The sequence below is a fragment of the Kogia breviceps genome, chromosome 15, assembly GCF_026419965.1.
Source record: "Kogia breviceps isolate mKogBre1 chromosome 15, mKogBre1 haplotype 1, whole genome shotgun sequence".
NCBI lineage: Eukaryota > Metazoa > Chordata > Mammalia > Artiodactyla > Physeteridae > Kogia > Kogia breviceps.
Genome location: NC_081324.1, coordinates 71905344 through 71926572, shown reverse-complemented (window position 1 = coordinate 71926572; position 21229 = coordinate 71905344). Strand labels below are relative to the sequence as shown.

Genomic DNA, 21229 nt, shown 5'->3' with positions numbered 1-21229 from the left:
AGTCGTGCCTTAAAGAGCATCGTCATGGTAACAAGTAGTGTGCGGGGGGCGGGGGGGTCAAAGAAGAGGGGTCACATCTGTTTAGGCAGGAGGGAGCCGTAAAGGAGGTGTTCTTTTATTTTCCCTTAGAAAGAGGGTTTCCACTTCGGAGATGGGAAGGGAGGCATTTGGGGCAGAGGAAGCAGCCAGAGCGAAGGTGTGGAGGTGGTGGATGGTGGGAATTAGAACACATCTATCACCAAGGACAGGAGTGGGAGCGTCATACCGTAAATGTAGTGGCGGCGGCTGCCCTCCCCCGGGCCTTCACCCAAGCCCAGCACTGCGCTCAGCCCTCTGCACAAGTGGTCACATTTAATCCACCCGGGGACCCTGGGCCCTGGGAGTGTAACTGGTCTGTTCTGCACATGAGGACACAGGTTCAGAGAGGTGGGTTTGCTTGCATGAGACCACACAGCTCAAAAGTGCCAGAAGTGAGATTCGGCCCTGCGTCTGTGAGACCACGGAGGTCCCTCTTCCACCACTACTAGCACTGCGGCCACAGGGAACGGTCTGTGCGGGACACCCCATGCCGTGAGGGGTGCTGGAGGTGGCAAAGCCTAGGGGGCTAGAAGTCACTGGGTGCAAACAGACCCAGGGGGGCTGCAGGAGAGGGGCTTCCAGGGGGAGGTCCGGGAGCCTGAAGTTACAGGCAGAAAGAGACAGGTCGGGGAGACACAGTGACACTTTGTCCTCTTGACAGTTTGGGCTGCTCTGGGCACCTATCCCAGACGTCAGGCTCCATGGTCCTTTCGCCTTCCCTCTGGGCCTGGCCCCACTGACTCCCCACCCTGCTTGTGGCCCACCCAGGGACGCTGTCCAGGGAAGGGACCATCACCCAAGTGGGGCAGTGCAGGGCCGCATGGAGTCTGCTGTGCAGCCTGGATGGTTTGGTCACCATTACAGATGGTGCCAGATGGGCCTGGCAGCTGGCAGGTGTCCCAGTCAGGAGCTGGCCCAGGAAGCCATACTGCCAGAGAGTTCAGGCTCATGTCCATTCAGCTAACAGATAGATAGCCAGGACCCACTATGCTCTGGGCTGGGCTCGGTGCTGGAGGTACAGAGGGAAGAATGTGGGCGCCACCCTGCCCTGCAGAGCTCGATATGGGGTGGGGGAAGAGGCGTAACTAATCCAAGGAGGACATGGGTGAGCACACGTGGTCATCACTTATCTCCAGTGTGGTGCTGCTAGGATGCTCACTTCACAGCTGGGAAAACTGAGGTTCAGAGATGGTAAGCCCCTTGTCCGACGTCTCAGCGTCAGTAAACGGCAGAGCCAAGGTTTGAACCCAGGTCTGCCGCACTCCAGAGCCCTTACCTGGTTTGAGCAGGCAGAAGAGGGGTGGGAGAGCCTTCTAGCCAAGGGGCCAAGCTTGAGGGAAGCTGCAGGGGCTGTTCTGTTCCTTGTCCAGAGCCCGCTGTGTCTGCTGCTGTCCCCTGTCCCACCTACCCTCTCGGGGGCTGAAGGAAACAGACAAAATTGTGCCCACTTTGCAAATAAGGCCCTGCAGCATTTTTAAGGACTTGCTGAGGACCCCAGAGCTCAGTCTCCCTGAGTCCTGGCAAAACCAGGAGAAGTGACAGTTTGCACAGCAGCGCAGGTCCCCAGCTAAAGAGCTAAAAGGCAGGGTTGGATTTGGGAGTGTACCTGATAAAGGGGTGCCCTGTCGTATTGTCACTCCCTCTGACCCCCCACACAGGTTGAGGGCTGTGCCTGTCTGACCCTCCAGTGTATTCCATTACAGCTTTAGCCTCATGCATTCCTCCCTCCTGACAGAGGTTTATTAAGACACCCCGTCATAGAACTACCCCTGCTTCCTTGAACCTTCCCCAAAGCACCTGACACGAGCCCAAATCCTCTAGGTCCTTTCTAACACCTGTTCCTGAAACACCCCGCGGCTCTCTGTATTGTGTGCTCTCTCGGTGAAACAGAACAGTCGATCCGACTTTGCTCAACTACGGTTGTGGGCTTGTTCTTAGAGGTCTTTAGGTGGAGGTCACTGTAAGTTGGAGACCCAAAAATGTCCCCCTGAACAAAGCGTTTGTCTCAACTAAATGTAGCACTGCAGGGAGGGGAGCAGGAACTGGTCCCTAGCACAGCAAGAAACAGACTTAGAGGGAGCTGAGAGGAAAACAGCCCAAGGAAGCGGGCTTCTCTTGCCCCTAAGAGACCCGCTTGCTGGCGAGAGGAGGGATGGATGATGGAGGCAGAGGCTGGAGGTGGGCTGGGGGCGGGAGGTGTCACACCACTTCTCACTGGCTTTAATCTTAACTTTGCATGTTTTAATGTGAAATGTAATTACAGATTCTAAATTCTGCTGGTGAGCTCATCAGGGCTGACTGATCAATTAGTCAGACTTACAAATGTTTGGGTCTCAAAGATCTATGACCCTGGTGTGTCCTCTTAAAGCCCTGAGAAATCCCTGTCCTGCTGGTTTGCTCTCTTGGGGAGCTGTAGGGTTAGGGGAACCCTTGGGCAGCCTGAAGACCCGTACCTACCTCTGAGGTCCCCACCCTTTTGAAATCTGTGAGGGATTTGGCCCAGGAATTCAGAAACATCAAATACACATTATTTATTACCTTACCTCCTTAGGAAGCCATGGCAGACATTACTAATGGATTACCAAACTCCTTCCTGCTGAATCGGATCCAGCTTCAGGCTCCTTACCACAGCCCTTTAGGCAGCCACTACCCATCAGTTGGAATTGGCATTTCTTGCCCATCCCTGGGATAAGCCCTGCCTCAGCAGAACAGAGTTGGGAAAGGAAGCTGGATTCTGATCTAGGAAGCCCAGGTTGAGTGCTGGTTTTTCCACTTGCTGACTACGGCACATAGGATTCATTACTCTACCCGACGGGGCGCCAGTTTGTCCAGGTAAAGTTAGGGTGATAATCCAGAACAAAAATCCACATAAAATAATTAAATGTGAAAGTCCACTGTCTACTCTCAAATTCTGTACAAGTTAAAGATGCAGCAACCAAAGGAGGAGAAAGAAGGATGCCAGCATCCTTAACATCCTGTGAAAAGCTGGTGTGATTACCCACCGGGGGGCACTTCAGTGGGGCTGCGATCATTTTTCTTCCCTCAGCTGTTGTCCTAGAATGGAAGCCAAGCGTCCACATTCAGGCTGCACAGGGGCTGCACTCCAAACAGCCAGCTGTCTCCAATAGAACGAACGCAGGGCACACTCTCCAGGCTTCTAAATTTTGGAGGGGCCCCGTGGCTTTGGCTGCTGGTGGGCGCCCTCCCCTTGGGCTGTTCTCTTGGCTCCAAACATCCCAAGGGAGGTAGATGATTTATTATAGGCAGGGAAAGCAGTTGTCTGTTTCTTTACACTTTTTCAATCATGTTTATTATACAAGTACGCCTCTGTCAAATCTAACCCAAATACATTGTAAAAAAAAAAATTAGCAAATCCAAACAAAAATGTAAGTAAAGACCACCCAGTAGTCCCACGATTTAGAGATAAGCATTATTAACATATAGAATGAATCCTTGCATCTTTTTTCTATGGTATATTTACACTCATGTTTCTTTTACAGGATTTGGATCATTCTATACCTATCATTTTATAATTTGGGTTTCTTTTTCCCCACTTAATAGATTGTGAACACTTTTCCATAGTAATAAATATATAGGCACCATCATTTTCAGTAGCTGTATGATATTTCCTACAGTCCCTTATTGTTAAATATTTCTTCTTTAGTAATAAGCTCCCTATTGTTGGACATTTGTTTCCAGTTTTTCTCTGTAACGAGCAGCATGCACTGAAAAGAAAAAAAAAAAAAAAACCCTATGACTCCACTGATGAATCTATTTCCTTCCGAGAAATTCTCAGACACGGAATTGCTGGGCCAGAAGGACGCACATTTCCAGGACTTGGATAGGCATTGCCAGATTGCCCTCCTGGGAGGTCGTACCTAACTCCACCCACCACGGTGGAGTCAGCGTTTCTCTCTCCCCGCTGACACCTGCAGGTGGAGATCCACAGGCTTAGAACTCACTCCAGCTGTCAGTCCTGCAGCCGGACCCCTGAGGGCTGCAGGAATCAAGTTCCTCCCCTTCCTTGCCCCACCCCGAAGCGCCTGAGAGAGCCCGTCTGCCAGGCAAGGCCAGGGTCTCCATGCCAACCCTGTGAGGCCACCCGCAGACCCTGACCTCCTCCCCTTCCACGCAGGCGCCTGATGTCTCTCCTTGAGGCCTGTAGCCCACACCTCGTGACGGGACAGCGAGCTTCTGAGTTATCGGCAGCCTTATTTCCCTCTACAGCTCCTACGGCGTTAACAGATGTACGCACGTCTGAGGCAGTCATGCGGCAAGAGACTTTGGGGCCAATCCTTCCCGTTTTGACAGTGTGTAATCGAGGTGAAGCCATAAATTTTATAAACAAGAATAAACGACCCTCAGCAACATATGTCTGCTCGACCCTTCCAAGGTGATCGTAAATAAAGGCACCTGCTCACTGGGGAGGGACATGGCCACTGCAGATGGCTGGAGACGAGGGCCAAGGGTCTGTGCCTTGGGAGCAGCTGGTGCGAGGAAGACCCCCAGGTCCTGGGTCCGCTGGACGCCTTTCTGCCATTTATTCACTCCCTTCCCCGGGCTGCCTTTGCCCTGGTGCACGCTGAGCTGACCTGCTGCTCACCCTTCCTCAGAGAGGTAGCTTGTAGCGGGGTCCTCCCGGGTTTAGGTGCCCTCTTCTCCTCCTCTGCGCCGGTTATTTGTCAATCATGTCCTCTGTCCCAAGAGGGCCCCTTGCAGGAATCCGGAGACCAGGCTCCGCTGCTGCCCGCAGGGTGTCCTTGGGCACTGATCCCTTTTGGCTCTTGCTGTTCCGTGACCGGGTCACCTCGGCCTGTTGCTCCTGGAGCCACATCCCCCTGGGCTGGCCTGGCCCAGTACCCTCTGGAGGCCCCCAGCTCCCACCGGCTCAGGAAGTCTAAACAAACCACAGGTGCTGCCCCCGGTCCCGTGCGCTTTACCTGGGCCTGAGCTGTTTGAAAGTGCTTTGAAAGATGAAAAAACCTGATTCAAAAATAGCTACATTTTATTTTTGTGGAGCTGCTGCCGTGTGCCAGGCCCATGGATGTATTTCCTGAACCCTTGGAAGTTGGTATCACCGTCCCCAAAAATAAAAGTTGAAGATTGAGGCTCAAGTGGTTACAGATTCCCTCAAGGTGACTCAGCTAGGAAGTGACAGAGCTGGAACTTGATCTCAAATAATAATAATAATCAAAATAATAATAGCTAACATGGGACGGGGGAGCATGCTAAGCCTTTGAAACATTGCCTCGTTAAACTCTCCCAGTGGTCCTGTGGGGTGGATATGATTTTCATTCCCATTTTACAGATGAAGAAGCAAGTCCAAGGAAGATGGGACAACTTGCCCAGAGTCGCGATGCTAGGAAGTAACAGAGCTGGTCTTGGACCCAGGTCTGCCCGAAGCTGACGCCCATGCTGAGTGTTCGACTGCTGCCTGCACTCCAGTGCTCCTCACTCCACGAGCCTGGGGCTCCGCAGAGCCAGCAGTGAGGCGGCTGGAGCAGGCAGCCCTGTGCGCCGATTCACTCCTGAAGTGGGTGCTGCACCGGGGAACTGAGAGCAGGGCTTCTTCCCCGGGGCTTCCACGGGTTGTACGCAGACTGCGAACACGTGTCTTTGTGTCTGTCTAGGGAGAGGATGCACAGAGCCTTCATCAGAAGTTTGTGAATCTGCGGAGTGGGAGAGCACCGGGACACCCCCAGAGTTCCTGGGTGTCCCCCAACACCAGCTCATCTCCTGCCACTGCTTGCGTCCAAGCACCGTCTTCCACGATGGACTCCGGAGAAGAAAAGTGACAGGTCAAGGCAAGTGAACACTGCACCCTGACTGGGCTGCAAAGGGGGCCTCGGTCCTCTCCCTAAGCAAGGTGGGACCAGCCTGGGTCCAGTATCGCCAGTGGGCCTGGTCGGGAGGGGTGAGCCACAAATCCTCCCGAGGCACTGATTTATGTAGCATTAATGTGGAATTTATTACACAAAGGATCTTATTCAGTTAAACTTGAAATGCGTCTGGATTCTTAAAGGTTCAGTAGTGATAACGGGGACAGAGGGATAATAAAACTGTATGGGTTGTCGGAGGAAGGTGTGAGGGTGGGGTGGGGGGAGATGAGGGGGACATTGCAGCTGACGGGGGATTTGGTACCGGGGACGTTTGTCATTGGGATGTGTTACAAGTTCGGGTTGTGAAAATTACTCAGTGAAAAATGCACATTAACAATAGCCATGAAGTATCAGTTAAGGGAAAGTAGGTTGAGAAATGAGACAGCAGAATCTATTAGTGCCTGACATTGTTCTCAGCGGCCCAGGGCGTGATTAAAAGGACTGTCAAGTGGCAGCGGGGGGAGGGGCACTGGGCCGGGAGTCACAGGGCCGCGTCCCTGTGCCCACATCTTGGCACTGACTCCCTGACACAAGCTGGTTCGCAAGTCTGTTTCCCCCCTCCTGCCACAGACAGTGCCTCCTCCCTCGGGGTCGCTGTGAGGTTTCAGTGCGATGATGTCTGTGGAGCCCCTGGCCTGGGGCCCGGCACGTCAAGCCCTTTGGCAATGCTGGCTGCTGGGCTTCTCGCCGCTGGAATATCCAACCACCTCTGACTGTGGCCCTAAATACGATCCTGAGAGCCAGACCTGGACCAGGGAGAGACAGGTGGAGCACTTTCTTGGGTGCAAAATGTACAGGAACACCCCCAAATCCAGGAAGCGAGAGAAATAACTTTCACGCAATTTTTTTTTTTTAACAATTTATTCCACTGCAGTATTTTTTTTTTTTTTTACGATTTTTCTTTTTTGATGTGGACCATTTTAAAAATCTTTATTGAATTTGTTACAATATTGCTTCTGTTTTATGTTTTTGGTTTTTTTGGCCGCAAGATATTTGGGACCTTAGCTCCCTGACCAGGGATCGAACCCACACCCCTTGCATCGGAAGGTGAAGTCTTAACCACTGGGACCGCCAGGGAAGTCCCTCACCATGATATTTTTAAAAATCAAATTTATGCAAAACCAAAATCTATGATCGACAAGGTATCACCATTACAAATAACAACAGCCTGCCGTTTCTCTCCCGACCTGCATTGCTGTGTGATGCAGACAACCATTTACGAGGGTTGACAGTGGTTGCAAAGGGGCTTTATATACAGTCATGTGTTTTGATCACGGAGTTTTCATTAACTTTTCCCACTGGGTTCGAGGCCGGGGAGGATGTTTTGCTAAGTGTACGGGGGTGCACATATTTTTTCCCTTTTGCTTCCAGCTCCCACATGACTATGTAAAGCACAGCAGAGGGAAAGTTTCAAACTGACACCGTCCCCTGGGCGAGCCACTCCCCAGCAGGCCTCCTCAGTTCTTCCCAGGTCAGTGGCACAGGACATACCTGCACGTTTCTCAGGGGTTTGTTTCTTGGGGATGTTTGCTGGTGGAAGGGACGAAGCAGGGGGCGCAGGGCCTGGGAAACCAGAGAGACCATCTGGCCTGCCACAGCCGCTCCCAGCAAGGGCTGATGGGGAGGGGATTTGGCTACAGGAAAAGGCCTTGTTTCAGAGATCATCCCGTGAGGATGCTGTATCTACTCCAAGAACTTCTCTTGCCCTTTGCAGATGTTTCACTACGGTGGGGAGTGTGGGACTGTTGTTTTATTATGTATGTCCTGCTCCTTCCAGGAAGATGCTAAGGTGTGGGCACGATCTAGTCACTTGATGGATTTGCTGTGAGCTCTTGCAACATAACCCTCCCCGGTCCAGCCTGAGTGCCTGCCCAACAGTGAACCGCCTTCAGCCTGTTCTGTAATGTTCTCAGTTCTGTTCACACAGGCCGAGTGCCCACCATGCACCAGACCTGGCGCCAACTGCTGGCCAGGGCCACTTCCTGGAGGGTTTTCACTTTCACTCACGGTCACCTGCACCTCGGCCACTTTGCCCAAGTCCAGGAACGAAAGGACCCAGAAGGGACGAGATAATGATGTTCCTCCAGCAAAATGAGCAGGTAAGGTGGTTAAGAACGAAAGCAAAAGCTAGCACAAAACTCATCATTTTAATGTTTCCTAACTGCTGGCAAGGATGGCTGGGGGGGACCAGACTTCCGAGCTTCAGGCTAATAAATGATGGCTGGATGGAGTTCACTGGGATTTTCCACCCTGACAGTTAGTGAGAGCCTGCCCTTCCCAAGTTGTTTCCTGCAAATAGTGGCGTGGAATCTTCAGGTTCTCAGGCTGCCTCCTCGCCCTTCATAAATATCCCCTTTCCCAAGGACACAGCTGGCACTGGCAGGGTCACCTCACAGCGGGAGGGAGCAGCAGTGACAACTGAAATAAAATACAGCTGTGGCGTGGATCTCAGAGGCATAAACCAGCCACGTGCAACATCAGAAAAGTCGGTCTGGTCTGCGTCAGCCTTGCTGGAAACATAAGAGCTTACAGTCTGAAGCTGAACGCAGTTCACCTCTGACCCTGGACGCCACCTGCCCGGGCAGGACATGCCCTCCTTAAAGTGGTGGTGTTCCTCTCCCCGGGATGTCTGTCCCTTAATGGAGGAAGGCCCCCCCTTTAAAGAAGATTCTCAGGGCTACACCCTCGCCACACATGCACTTCAGTCCATGTGTTTCCGAGGCCTCGCCTGTCAATACGCAGCCGTCCTTCCCCCTTGATGAGTGGCTCAGAGGTGACTAAACTCCAAATCCTGTCTGCCTTCCTCTTTATAAATGACGTTTTAAAGCCCCTTTGGCACAGGTAAATCACAATTACATTTCCAAGGGCCTCTGGTACCATTCCAAATCCTCGGACAGCCAGACCTGCCAGTGGAGAGCATCTCTCTCGCTCTCTCTCACACACACACCCCTACCCTCAAGCCTTCCCCCCCAACACACATACCGCAAGCCTTACACACACACACACACACACCCCTCAAGCCTCCCCCCCCACATACCTCAAGCCTTACACACACACACACACCTCAAGCCTTCCCCCCCCCCACATACCTCAAGCCTTACACACACACCCCCACACACACACACCCTCAAGCCTTTCCCACTTTTATTCTTTCATGGCTCCTCAGTGAAGGAATCACTTTATCTTTCTTTCCTGCAACACTGCGTTTCTCCCCACCTCCTGGAAGGCTGAGGAGAGCCCAGGGGAGGGGGGCAGAATTCTCCACCGGCCTCAGCTCCTGAAGGAAGTGGCGGGGCTCTGAGAGGAAGCCGAGTCTGGACAAAAGAGCAGCTTCTGGCCCCTCCAGGTGAGATCTTCAGGAATCAGGACAAAGTCTTCCTTTCCCGTTGTCACTGTGGAGGAGTCTGCAAAGCTCCCTTTTTCCATTATTTCCAAGCGCCTCAGGCACGGACCGACAAGTCATTTTTCTTGTACATCTTTTCTGGATTCCCCTCCTTCATGGCTGTGTATCTGGCTAACGTGAAGAGATAGTCACTGAGTCTGGAGGGGCAGAAGAAGGCAAATGGAATGATCTGAAATGAGAGATCAATGCTAACAGGGTCGTCCCTATATTAGCCTTCGAGGAGGAAGTATCAGTCACGTGCCCCACGAGCATCGGGTGGGACAGCGGCTGCTCAGCCAACCTGGGCCTGATGGATGGCGCTCCAGGCCAGCTTCCTGAGAGCCCAGCCCCCGACTCTGGCGCCAGGGCTGGGGCAGCTCCTGCAGGATGAGGCCACTACCCTGGTCTGACTTCACAGGGCTGGTGACTTTGGGCAACTCCCTGGTTTCTGCACCTTGCAGTGAACAGGACTGGTGCCTCCCAAACTGGGGTGTGCACACAAGTCAGCTGGGGATCCTGGTGACATGCAGATCAGATTCTGATTCCGGAGGACTGGCTGGGCCAGGCCCAGGATTTGGCAGGTCTGAACTGTGCCCAGGTGATTCTGGTGCTGCTGGTCTACTCTGAGCAGAGGGAGCCTAGAGCAGGCTTCTCAGCCTCGGCACAGTGACATTCGGGATCATTCCTTGCGGCTGGGTGATTCTTCGTGGCAGGAAGAGGGGGCTGTTGTGTGCGCCGTAGGACACTGGGCAGCACCCCTGGCCCCCAGCCACTTGTCTCCAGACATTGCCAGACATCCTGGTTGGGAAGCACTGGCCTGGAATGTTCTAGTGGGCTAGACCCTAGTTTCCCTCTCCCTTCTTCCTTTGACCCAGCGGTGATGGGGCCTCTGGGCAGGGGTGGGTGGGGAGGGAAACAGGAGAGGCAACAGCGAGCCTGCCCCTAAGGGGCTGGCAGTTAAGTTTGTGAAGCTGCCCTGTGCTCTCCCTTGTTTCCAGGCCGCACTGACCCCACCCGCCTCTTCTCTCCCTGCCCCAACGCTACCCCCCGAGGCCAGCTCCATGCCACGTCCTGCTGGAACCTTCCCTGACCCATGCCCCCCTCCTGGAACTATGCCCCCCTCCTCCTGATGCCTGGCTGTCTCTCTGAGAGTGGGGTGGGGGACTGGGCGGTGGAAGAGACTCTGCTCTGGGTGACAGCCCCGCCGCCGCAGAGCTGACACACGCTGGTTCCTCATCTGCGCGGTGGTGCCTTCCTTGCTAAGAGAACGAACTGGCTCGGCCCACACAACTCACGCGGCTGGAAGACTCCCCAGGATCACCACTGTGACATGAACAGAACGGTCCTCACTCCCCCCAGGCCCACTCCCCTCCCAGGAGAAAAGGAGCTGCTCAGGACCAACAGAGCCCAGGCCATGCCCTGGGGGAGGAGTGACCGCATTAAGGGGCCAGACCCTGGCTGTGAGGTCACTTTCTGGACCCCAGGCAACTCCTGGGGTCCCTGAGCTCTCAGCCCTGGCCTGGCCCACGCTGGAGCCGCACGAGCCAGGGCTGGAGCCACGAAGTGCCTACTTTTTCAGAAAGACTCTCCAGATCCCATCTGAGTACCTGTTTAAGAACTTGGCCACGTTTGCATCTGTCTCACCGGCCTGGACAAGAGGCACCACGCTAGAAGGGGAGGAAACACAGCATCACACTACGTTACGGGCTCAACACTCTTGGGGGCAGGAGCTGCGTCCTGAGCCAGCATTTCACTCCCGCCGCAGCCTCGCCCGTCTGTGTGCACACACTCTAGATGGTGCTGTCTGCTGAGCGCCAGTGAGCTGGCAGCCCCTCCACGCACGTCGCCTCTGCTACGTAACCCCTGCTGGGAGGTGCTCGCCCCACACTGAGACCCCAGGTTTGTGTCTCCTGTCCCAGGGGCCCTGTCACCTGCGCACGGGTTTGGTGTCCTCAGGACCCCTGCTCTGCTCAGCCATTCCCTGATGTTGGGCCTTTGGGTTGTTTCCAGTTTTTTGCTACTGTGAGCACTGCCGCCGTGGACAGCTTTGTACAAATGACTTCTTTCCTTTTGAAGCTGAAGCTCTTTTGTGACTCTGCGTCACTTTAGGAACCGCTTGGCCCCCAGGGCCTTTCATGAAAAGTGAAATCTTGATGACATGGGGCTATGGACAGAGCTCAGGTATGGAGCAGACACACCTGGGCTCAAATCCAGACTCTGCCATGGACCACCCAGGTGACCCTGGCCACGGGTGTCACCTCTGAGGCCCAGCGTCCTGACTCCAGTAGAGTGGGGGCTGCCACCACCTCTCCCCCAAGGTTACCACAAGGAATCAATGCAATAATGGATACAAAGCGCCCAGCACGGTCCTGCCAGTTGTATGGAGCAGGGCTTTATTCCCATTTCTCTGTAAAGCTGGGTGGCAGCCTGGCCTGAGTGGTGTAAATGGAGATGCTGCGATTACTCTTTTAAAGTTTGCTTGAAAAGGCTGTCGGGAGCTTCTGGCGGGGGGCGGGGGGGGGGGTCCCCTCCTCTCCTGACTCTGAGTTGGGGGATTAGGGTAGCAGGTGGCTGGTCTGGGCCCTTCTCCACCCAGCAGTCAGCACGTCATCCCATGGCCTAAAACCCATCAATGGCTCGCAGGATAAAGGCTCTCAGGATAAATGCAGAGCTCTCGGGGCGCGTGAGGCCCTGCCCGGCCTGGCCTCAGCTCAGCCTCTAGCCTCATCATGCCTCACGCCCCTCACTCTGGACCAGACACTCGGCGTCCTTTGTGTGTGTTCCACGCAGACTGCCGCCTCTGCCCTTGCTGTCCCCTCACCCCGGGCACTCTGTCCACTGTGCCCCCAAGTAACCCCCAGGCCCAGTCCCAAGCTGGGTCACTCTGGTGCCAAGTACCCTCCCTCATAGCTCTTATCACGGTGTGGAGCTTTTCCATCCTTTCTGCTCAGCTGAGAACACCCCCACCATTTAAATGAACCCCAGGAACAGGGAGTCTTCACTGAATACGCTACCTGAATTTCATACACGTGTTATTATAGTTACAAATAATCACCTAGACCCGCTGGGCCTCCCCGGCCCGTTTCCTGGAGCTGCCTGCTTCTGCACAAGCTCTGATCCCGACGTGCTGTCCCACCCCCCCCGCCCCCGGCGTCAGGATCAGTGTCTCTCTGCCCAGGCCCCGCTCCCTCGGCCCCCGCACCCCAGTACCGTCTCTCGGCTCGGCGGCACACGGCCCGACAGAAATGCAGTGCAGAGCTGCTCTTGCCTCCCGACTGAAAGGAGAAAGTGGGTGTTGGCTGGAAGGGCGGGGGGAGGCTGCCCACTGCAGGCAGGGAGCCTGGATAGACGGAGGGACACACAGGCCTCGCCCACAACGGGCAGTGTTCCGTCTCCAGGGGCCCTGCCTGCGGCACACCCACTGGGTACCCCTCTCCAAAGCAGGCAGGGCTGGGGAGGGAGCCGTGACAAGTCTGGAGGGGACTTGGGGGCTGGGGGAAAGCTTCTGTCACTGTTAAAAATTAAAATGGGGTGGGGCTGAATCGCTGCCTGTGTGTTTTGGTCAACACACTGGCCCGCAGCCACCGCCAGGTTGAGGCAGCCCAGTACCTACAGGCAGGATGAAAGCCGTGAGTGGGGGCAGCCGGCTGGAGTATCTGTCGATCCACTGCTCCAGCTCCAGGATGGGCCCTGCCTCGAACGTGGCGTGTTCTGTGGAGCCAAGGAGGACATGCCCCTGAGGCCACTGCCCCAGGATCTCAAGGAGCGCCCCCCCGTCCCTTCCGCCTGGATGCCCGCAAACCATTCCACTGGCTCAGAGGGACCTTCTGTCTCAGGCTGCGCAGGCCAGGTTGACAGGGGTCCCAGGCGACACCCAGGAGCGCGTCATTCCCCCCACCCACGGGCCCAGGTCCCTGGGGCCCTCTGAGCACACACAGTGGGTTCAGGGAGAGAATTACTTAAGTGAGCCTCCTTGGCTGAGGAGCGCGGTGTTGCCAGGGCAGAGCCGACGTCCTGCAGGGAGCACTGGATCTGGGGAGGAATGGAAGGCGTGGGTGAAGACGCTGTCACGCGGGCCAAGTGGGGGTATCTCATGCGTCCACGTGCAGGGGCGGCCCGCCGGGGGCTGTCAGACCTCTAAGGAGCCGGCATTTAAAGGCGAATCAGACCTGCAGCACAGCACATGTGCCCTGCTGGGAGGGGCCCTGGCTCCCTTGGAACGCCTGGGTGACGCAGACGGGGAGTGTCAAGCGCCCAGGGAGAGTCAGGAGGAATCTTCTCACCCCGACCCTCCTCTCCCATGTGCGGGGCCCTTCGAGGTCTTTTTCTTTTCTCTAAACTGACAGCCTCGGTTTTCTAACCTATAACACTTGGGCAGAGACCCAAGTTGACAGTGCTTTTTAAACTATGCAGGACAGGGCTGTGCCCTCTGATGAGACAGCCAGCGTGGCAGTGTGCCGGGAGCAGGACACAGGCGGTGAGAGTAGACAGTGCCCACCCGGGAGTGGTCTGGAACCCTCTTGAGCTGCCGAGCAGCAGACTCTGGGTAAGTTACTTGACCTCGTGGTGTCTCTGTGGCTTCCGATGGATGGAAAGGGGAGTCACAGTGCTACCCCACTGCCGGCCACCTGCAGCGTCTACCCCGGGGGGCTGGAGAGAGGTGGCCCCAGTCTGGGAATCCGAGCCTAGCCCCACTGATTCCTGGCTGTGCGGCCTTGGGCTGAGCCTCGGTTTTGTCCTCTGTAAAACGTGAAGGCTGGCCTCCACCTCATGGGCTTCTGCAGGGAGAGCCGGGAACAGGCTGCCTGGCCTGCCACAGGCCCGGAGCAGCCCCCAGGGGCCAGGGGGGGCACCGAGCTGAACAAGTCACAGCCTGTGCCCTTGGGGCACCCAGGCCACACTCGCGGTGATGCTTGCCTTTAGAGGCAGAAGCACAGGAGCTGCGGAAGCCTGGGAGACGCACCAGCCGGAGGCAGGGGTGGCCGGGGAAGGCCCCGGAGGAGGTGATGTTGAAACTGTTACCCAAAGGACATGGTCTAAAGCAAGGGAGGGGCTCATCACGCCATTGACCCCCTCTTCCCTCTGCAAACCCTGCTCAGAGGTGAGCACGGCAGACAGAAACGACCACTGTAGACGCCAGCAATTCCTCATTATGAGGCTGAAGACCAGTCTCCCTCATACAGGAGGTGCCTCATTCATAGAATGTTCCAGCAGTTTAGGCCTCCCATCTTCCTGCAGCCCCTCACTACCCTGTGTCTGTTCCCAGGGGCCCCAGTGGGCTCCAGCCTGGCCTAGAGGACTGAAGCAGGCCGAGGGCTGACCCTCCAGGGAGCAGCTGACTCAGGTCAGCACGCAGACTAAAACCCCAGGTACATTCTCCATGTCCTGGGGGTGGTGGCCCTGCCTCTATTTCTGAAGTCTTCTCTGTGGGCCAGAGCCCCCGCTGCCTCTTAAGGAACAGAACAGTAATTCTAAGAACCCTACCATCCCCCCCGCTGAGGGCTAACCACAGCTGGGCCTTCCAAGTCTCTCAACCTCAGGGCCGCTGACACTTTGGCCCAGGTCATCCTGTGTCACGGGGGCCGCCCTGTGCGTTGTAGGACGTTTAGCTGCATCCCTGCCTCTACGCACTAGATCCCAGTAGCACCTCCACCTCCCGTGTGACAACTTAAAACATCTCCAGACATTGCCCTGTGTCCCCTGAGGGGCAGAGCTGCCCTGGGCTGAGACCAGTGCCCTTCACATTTCCCTCTCTGAGGGCAAACCTCACCGCTCGCCTATGAGGGAGGGTTATCTCCGTGTGTCCCCATCTTACAGATGAAGAAACAGAGGCTCGCAGAGGGTAAGTGGACTAGTCCCAGGCGACGCAGAAGGGAAGTGATGGTTGGTCAGTTGGCAAATCCAGTTATGGCCACCAGGCCTCAGGGTTGAAAAATCCCAGCTCGGGGTGAGACGATGTTACTCACTTTCTGAAGCTCTTCCACAAACGGGTGGCCCTTTTCTGCAATTAATTCCATAGCAAACCTGTGAGGAAGAAGGAAAAACAATGTGCCTCGAATATAACATCCCCAGGCCCTGTCTTGCTGGAAGGCAATACATTCTCAGGGGATTGGCCATTTTGGTAATTGAGCTATCACAGGAAGGCCGTTATTTTCTTGCTGACACTGAGAACATCGTAACCTTCCGTGTGGTTGGGGGTATTTGTTTCTCGCCAGTCATCCAGCCAACAACTCCTCTTTCAGCGCCTCCTCTGGCCAGGTCCAGGTGATTCAGTATTAACAGAGGTGACACGCGCCCCGTTAGGCAGGACAGGGAGATGTGAATCAGATGTCACACGACTGACAGTGAAGTTGCAAACTGAGGTCAGTGCTCTGAAGGAAAGGGTGAGAGTCCTGGGGTATCTGGCCTTGATTAGGGTTCAGGGAGGGCTTCCTGGAGGAAGCGATGCTGGAGGTGGGACTTGGAAGGCTGAGTAGGAGTTCGCTGGTAAGGCTGGGTGGGGCAGGAAAATCAAAGTGCCCCCGATGCAGGTCAGGACTGTGGCCCTGGCCTCCCTCAGAACACTGCACCCTCTTCTGTACCAGTCAGGGTCCTGGCTGGACAGTGGTGTGTTTGAAGGGTTCCTGGAGAAAAGCTTCATGAAGGGACTACTGACAGTGGGAAGGCTTATGGGAACTGCAGATGGATGGCAGAGATGAGCAAAAGCAAGAGCCTGAAGGGGCAAGGGAGGGTCAAAGGTGCTACCAACCCTGGAGAGAGCTGCATTCTGGGCAGAGGCCACCGCCAGGAGCTGGGAGAAAGCAGTGGAGAGCCCCACGACTGCCAGAGCCACACAGGGCTGGGGGCGGGGTCACACATACTGCCAACCCCTCTCACCCTTGTCTGATCTCCTGCTGGTGCTGCCCGTTGGCTGGACCAACTCTAAAGCCAGAGGACAAGGGAATCGGGGTGAGACCATCGCCAGGCCAGCCTCCCAGGCACAGGAGAATGGCTTTGAAAGGGCAAAAGAAGAACTACTGTGCATCTTCTAGCCCATCTTACAATCAGAACTAAATAAGCACACGTGTAAGCTGTCCGGCGTTGGTCTTCCCCTCTGGACGGTGAGGAGGGGGCGTATGCCTCAGGCCTGGCACATTGGAGATGCTCGGGAATATCTGCTCACCGAGGATGTTCCCACGACAGAGGCCAGCGGGAGGCCCTTCCCCACGCTCGCTCCATCCCCGCTCCCACCACTTGTGGCTGCCCCTCCAGCGCCTGTCTGCTCCGCCCCGCCCGCTGCACCGCACCCCGCAGACCGCAGGCTCCATGAAGGCAGGGCTGAGGCTCCCCGCTCAGCAGAGCCTGGCACATGCAGATGCTCCGCCAACATCTGAGGACGGAAGAATCCACAGCTGAGCTGTGGCCAGTCCCCTGCTCCACGTCACCTGAGGGATGATGGCCTGCTGATTTGCTAATTCTAAACAGCTGATGCTAGAACCCGCCTTCCCGCCCCTCTGCCCGCTTCATCTTGTGTGCACTTCCCCCTCGCCATACCCTTTCCACACACACCAAGGGGTCTGCCCTCTCTCCTCTGCTGGCAGACTAGCTACATTGTCTTTCCTGAGACCCTCACTTCGGCCCATCACTGAGAAATGACGACCACGAACAGGTAAGTTTTAATAATTATGATGATAATAATAGCTAGCATTATGATTGGTGCTAGGTACTGTCCTAAGGGGGAAACATGGAGTTCTCTCATTACATCCTCACAAGAACCCAATGAGACTGGATACTATTACTAGGATCATTTGACAGAATAGGAAACTGAGGCTGAGAGGCCAGGTGATTTGCCTGAAGTCACAGCCAGTCAGCAGTGGGAGAGAATTTGAACCCAGGTCTGTCTGATTACCATGATCTTCACCCACAAGGCTGAGTCAGAACTTGTGAACTAGTACTTATAATATCTGCAGCTCACGCTGCCAACAGCTTGCTAAGCATGGTGGCCTGAACTTTGTTCTCAAATATTTGCAGCCCCTCCCACCCCTGCTGCTGTCGCATGTGTCCACGTCCCTGGCTCTGGCCAATGAAATGTGAGCAGAGGTGGCATGTCACTTTGTGGAAGCTTTAAAAGCCAGCGTGGGCATCACCGTGATCTCTCGTCCCTCTGCCACAGTTACTGGTGGTGTTCTAGACAGAGGCTGTCCCACCAGCCCGGGTCCCAGAGTGAAGGCCAGGCAGAGAAGAAACATACCCAACCCACAGTGGGCTTGAAGTGAGAGGATGAAATACGCCTTTGGTGGTTTAAGCCACAAAATGTGGGGGTTGTTTGTTATACCAGCATGGCCCGGCCGATCCTGACTACTTCCCCGAGTCCACCTTCTAAACTCTGGCTGTGTATATGCTTGTTTAAAAAGTAAGCTTCACGAAAGGGATCATGTCTGATGCCCTGTGTACTGTGCTTGACTCACCTGTCACTAAGCACGTGCACCTCAATGGCACACACATACAAGCACAGTGAGGGAGCAGGGATGGAGGGGCGAGGCAGCATCACACGGTGAGGGACGGAAGCCACAGGCCAAGGAAGGTTCATCGTGGGCTGGCAGCCTCTGGGACTGGCGGGCACTCTGGAGAGCTGCATATCAGTCATGCCCTCTAACGACCAACTCAAGCCCGACCTCAAGGCCAATCCCATCCCCCTTACCCAATGGCTGAACTTAATTCATCTGTAGTTCCCACGGCTTCAAACACCTGGTCGTCTTTCGGTCTCCTTTCTCCAGTGAAGGTGCTGGCAAACCCTGTGAAAATGTTTTGCTGCCCAAATTAAAGAGATTTTTTTCCTGATATGCTCTTTTAAAGCATTTTTCCACTTGAAGAATAACATACACAGAAAAGTGCTCGATTCGTAAGTGTACAAGTTGATGAATTGTTACTAACTGAAATAGACCTCTGTGATAAGCATCCAGATCAAGAAATAAAATATGAGCCTCACCCTAGAAGCCCCCGTGTCCCCGCTTTCAGTCACTGCCCCCCTCCCCAGGGGTAACCACTGTCCTCACTTCTTTCCTGATATACTTTATTTATTTATTCTTGGCTGTGCTGCTTGACTTGTGGGATTTTAGTTCCCTGACCAGGGACTGAACCCAGGTCCTTGACAGTGACAGCATGGAGTCCTAACCACTGGACCGCCAGGGAATTCCGTCCCTGGAGTCTTTGGTTGGAGGGCATCAACACCGTCATCCCTTTGCATCTTTTCTTTTCTTATTGTGGTAACATAAACATAATGTAAAATTGGCCAGTTTAAGCATTTTTAAGTGTACAATGGCATTAAGTACATCTATGAATGTTTTTATCTTCTTACTACATAAATATACCCCCAAAGCAATAAATACTGGTGATCTGCCTGTTTTTTTTTTTTTCGGGGGGGGCCATGCCACACAGCATGCGGGATCTTAGTTCCCCAACCAGGGATCAAACCCACGCCCCGTGCAGTGGAAGCACCAAGTTCTAACCACTGGACAGCCAGGGAAGTCCATGCGTGGTTTAAAACTTTAGAAAATGGTATCATACTGATATGTTCTTCTGCATCTCTTTTTTCTGTACATTATGTTCTGGCATTTTTTAAAATTATCAAAGCAATATATGCTCATTACAAAATAAAGAATAGAATAAAAGTATGTACAGGAAACAATGAAAGCCCGTCTGTTCATTCCCCTCTCCCACAATTCAATCTCTCTCCCAGGTAACAGTCCAAGGTATAACCTTTCACAATGTTCTATGCATACCTGAACACACATATAAATACACACACACACTTTTATCCTATGGATTTCAACTATTTGGATTGTTCTGTAACTTGCTTTTATCACTTAATATATCTTGGGCATCTTTCATTTCACATCACATTTGGGTGATGCCTATTGAGATCTGTCACATACTTTTTTTTTTTTTTTTTTGCTGTATGCGGGCCTCTCACTGCTGTGGCCTCTCCCGTTGCGGAGCACAGGCTCCGGACGCGCAGGCCCAGCGGCCATGGCTCACGGGCTTAGTCGCTCCGCGGCATGTGGGATCCTCCCGGACCAGGGCACGAACCCGTGACCCCTGCATCGGCAGGCGGACTCTCAACCACTGCGCCACCAGGGAAGCCCTGTCACATACTTTTAATGTCTGCAAAGAATTTGGAAGAACTTTAAAATATATATATTTTAAAGCTATTATTTATTTAACTCTCATTCCAGAATTTTCCATCAATTTCTAGTGCCGCGTGGCATACAGGATCTTAGTTCCCTGACCAAGGATCGAACCCATGCCCCCTGCAGTAGAAGCATGGAGTCTTAACCACTGGACTGCCAGGGAAGTCCTATAATTTGGAAGAACTTTAAGATGGAATCTGCCATGTCTTTCTTTGCATTTTTCACCTGTCCCCACCCTACCTTTGTCTCCTGTTTTGGTGTAGATCTTGGGGAGCTTGGATGTCTTCAAGGAAGGCTGTGGCCTAAGGAGAAATAAACATCAAGAGATGAGTGAGGATGGCGTATACAGTGGGGCATGTCCTTCAGTGGGTCACAGTTTGCTACCCATATCCTCAGAGGCAGCACTTACCCCCTTCTGCTTGGATCTCTTGAAATCTTTTCCCTCCGTTCCTCTTAGTTTTAAGCCCTTTGTGGGCAAGTTCTGTGTCTTGCCACACCCGTATCTGCAGAATAGCTGATGTAGTGCATTGCTCAGTGCAGACGCTCAATAAATATTGGCTGAAAGAACTTATCGATCACTTTCCATAGTCTCTGCACTGTGCTAAGCGAATTATAGGCATTATCTCCTTGAATTATCCCTGGAATCTTCCCAAGCACTACCTATGATGTTCATTTTGTTTTTGAGGAATCTGTAGCTGACAGGATGAGACTCACCCTCCTAGGTCACCAAGGGAAGAAGTGGTAGGGCTGGGATTCTTGCCCAAGACTATCTTATTCGACACCCAAAACTGTTACCTCTGCTCTACCAAGCCAGGGACTCTTGGAGGGAAAAAACCCTGGGCCATTTCCATACTATAAAGCTTCACGTATACTCCGAAATGGAGAACTGCCAAAACAGGGTTCGAAAACTGGCATTTTCAAATAGCAACACCTTTAATATAGACTTCAACATTAAAATGTGACATGAGAAGGTTATTCAAAGGTTAAATTACTGGATCTGTGAAATAGATTAATCCATTATTAAGTCAGGTTCTGAGGTCCGGGAACGGCGTGCAAGTTTCAAGGTATATGATGACAGCCATCTTTAGACCGCGTTGGTGTATCTTGTGCCTTAAAGTATAAACTGCTTTGGAGAATTGAGGCCCCTCCTGATTGTGAGGCCAGGCAAGATGACCCTCTTGGCTCACATGGGCTATGCCCTGTCCTGATGAATGCTGGGCTTCGTTTGGACTCGTCTTGTGCCAAGAAACCTTGGTCTCTGGCTTCCACGGAGCCCTCGTCGCCACGGTGACGTCACGACTAAAGAGTACGTCACCTGCCGATTGCTGCGGTGACCTCCCAGCGGTTTGACGTAATCACGGCGACAACATAACTCAGGGCAGGTGCCTGAGTTACCCTCCCAGCCAGGTACTCACCTGTCCCCGTCTTCCATGCCCTGGGGGCCGCGGCTCTGGAAACGGGGACACAATAGCTTGAGGGCGTCGAAGCACCCGCGCAAGCCAAAGCGACCTCCCAGGCCCCACACAGCCATGCTCCAGGGCTCTGGTACGGGGGTGACCCTGCCAGGTTCCCGTCCAGATCCCGGGGCGACTCCACCTACCTCCGGTCGCACCACCCATCAGCCGCCATCTTCCATTGGTCCGTGGCTCTCTCCCCAGGGCGGGACACTCCCAGAGACTTGTTTCTCATTGGTTCACGGAAGGAGCTGGGCGGGGAAACCC

The 21229-nt window shown here is 54.1% G+C and overlaps 1 protein-coding gene and 1 long non-coding RNA gene across 7 annotated transcripts; one reads left to right on the top strand and one right to left on the bottom strand.

Moving 5' to 3' along the window:
- The first annotated feature begins 4037 nt into the window (after nucleotides 1-4037).
- Nucleotides 4038-5882, top strand: LOC131742483 (uncharacterized). The gene is made up of 3 exons (XR_009331459.2): nucleotides 4038-4471; nucleotides 5387-5611; nucleotides 5709-5882. It is a non-coding gene; the product is annotated as an uncharacterized lncRNA (long non-coding RNA).
- Nucleotides 5883-8085: 2203 nt separating this feature from the next.
- On the bottom strand, nucleotides 8086-21100 carry MMAB (metabolism of cobalamin associated B). Of its 6 annotated transcripts, none has more exons than XR_010836984.1 (10): nucleotides 20924-21096; nucleotides 19749-19810; nucleotides 18020-18113; nucleotides 15306-15363; nucleotides 13299-13371; nucleotides 12953-13050; nucleotides 12550-12614; nucleotides 10947-11006; nucleotides 9021-9497; nucleotides 8086-8971 (listed from the first exon to the last, which is right to left on the bottom strand). XR_010836984.1 is itself a non-coding variant. In XM_059040325.2 (9 exons), exons 1-9 carry the CDS (start codon nucleotides 21037-21039, stop codon nucleotides 9398-9400), a joined length of 726 nt encoding a protein of 241 aa, XP_058896308.1. In that variant the 5' UTR covers nucleotides 21040-21100; the 3' UTR covers nucleotides 8086-9397. The 6 variants fall into 6 exon arrangements, 3 of the variants coding, with proteins under 3 accessions (XP_058896308.1, XP_066871727.1, XP_066871728.1); XR_010836985.1 differs by having other exon boundaries at nucleotides 9021-9471; nucleotides 20924-21090; XR_010836986.1 differs by having other exon boundaries at nucleotides 12949-13050; nucleotides 20924-21082.
- Between the last annotated feature and the right edge of the window lie 129 nt (nucleotides 21101-21229).

What these genes read in the sequence shown, in the direction of transcription:
- MMAB (XM_059040325.2), bottom strand. Translation starts at nt 21,039, where the DNA reads ATGGCTGTGTGGGGCCTGGGAGGTCGCTTTGGCTTGCGCGGGTGCTTC. An exon ending in AGCCAAGGAGGCTCACTTAA is followed by an intron (nt 13,051 to 13,298) that starts GTAATTCTCTCC and finishes TTGGCTCCACAG; the next exon opens with AACACGCCACGTTCGAGGCA. An exon ending in GTGGCCAAGTTCTTAAACAG is followed by an intron (nt 9,498 to 10,946) that starts GTACTCAGATGG and finishes CTGCCCCTCCAG; the next exon opens with ACTCAGTGACTATCTCTTCA.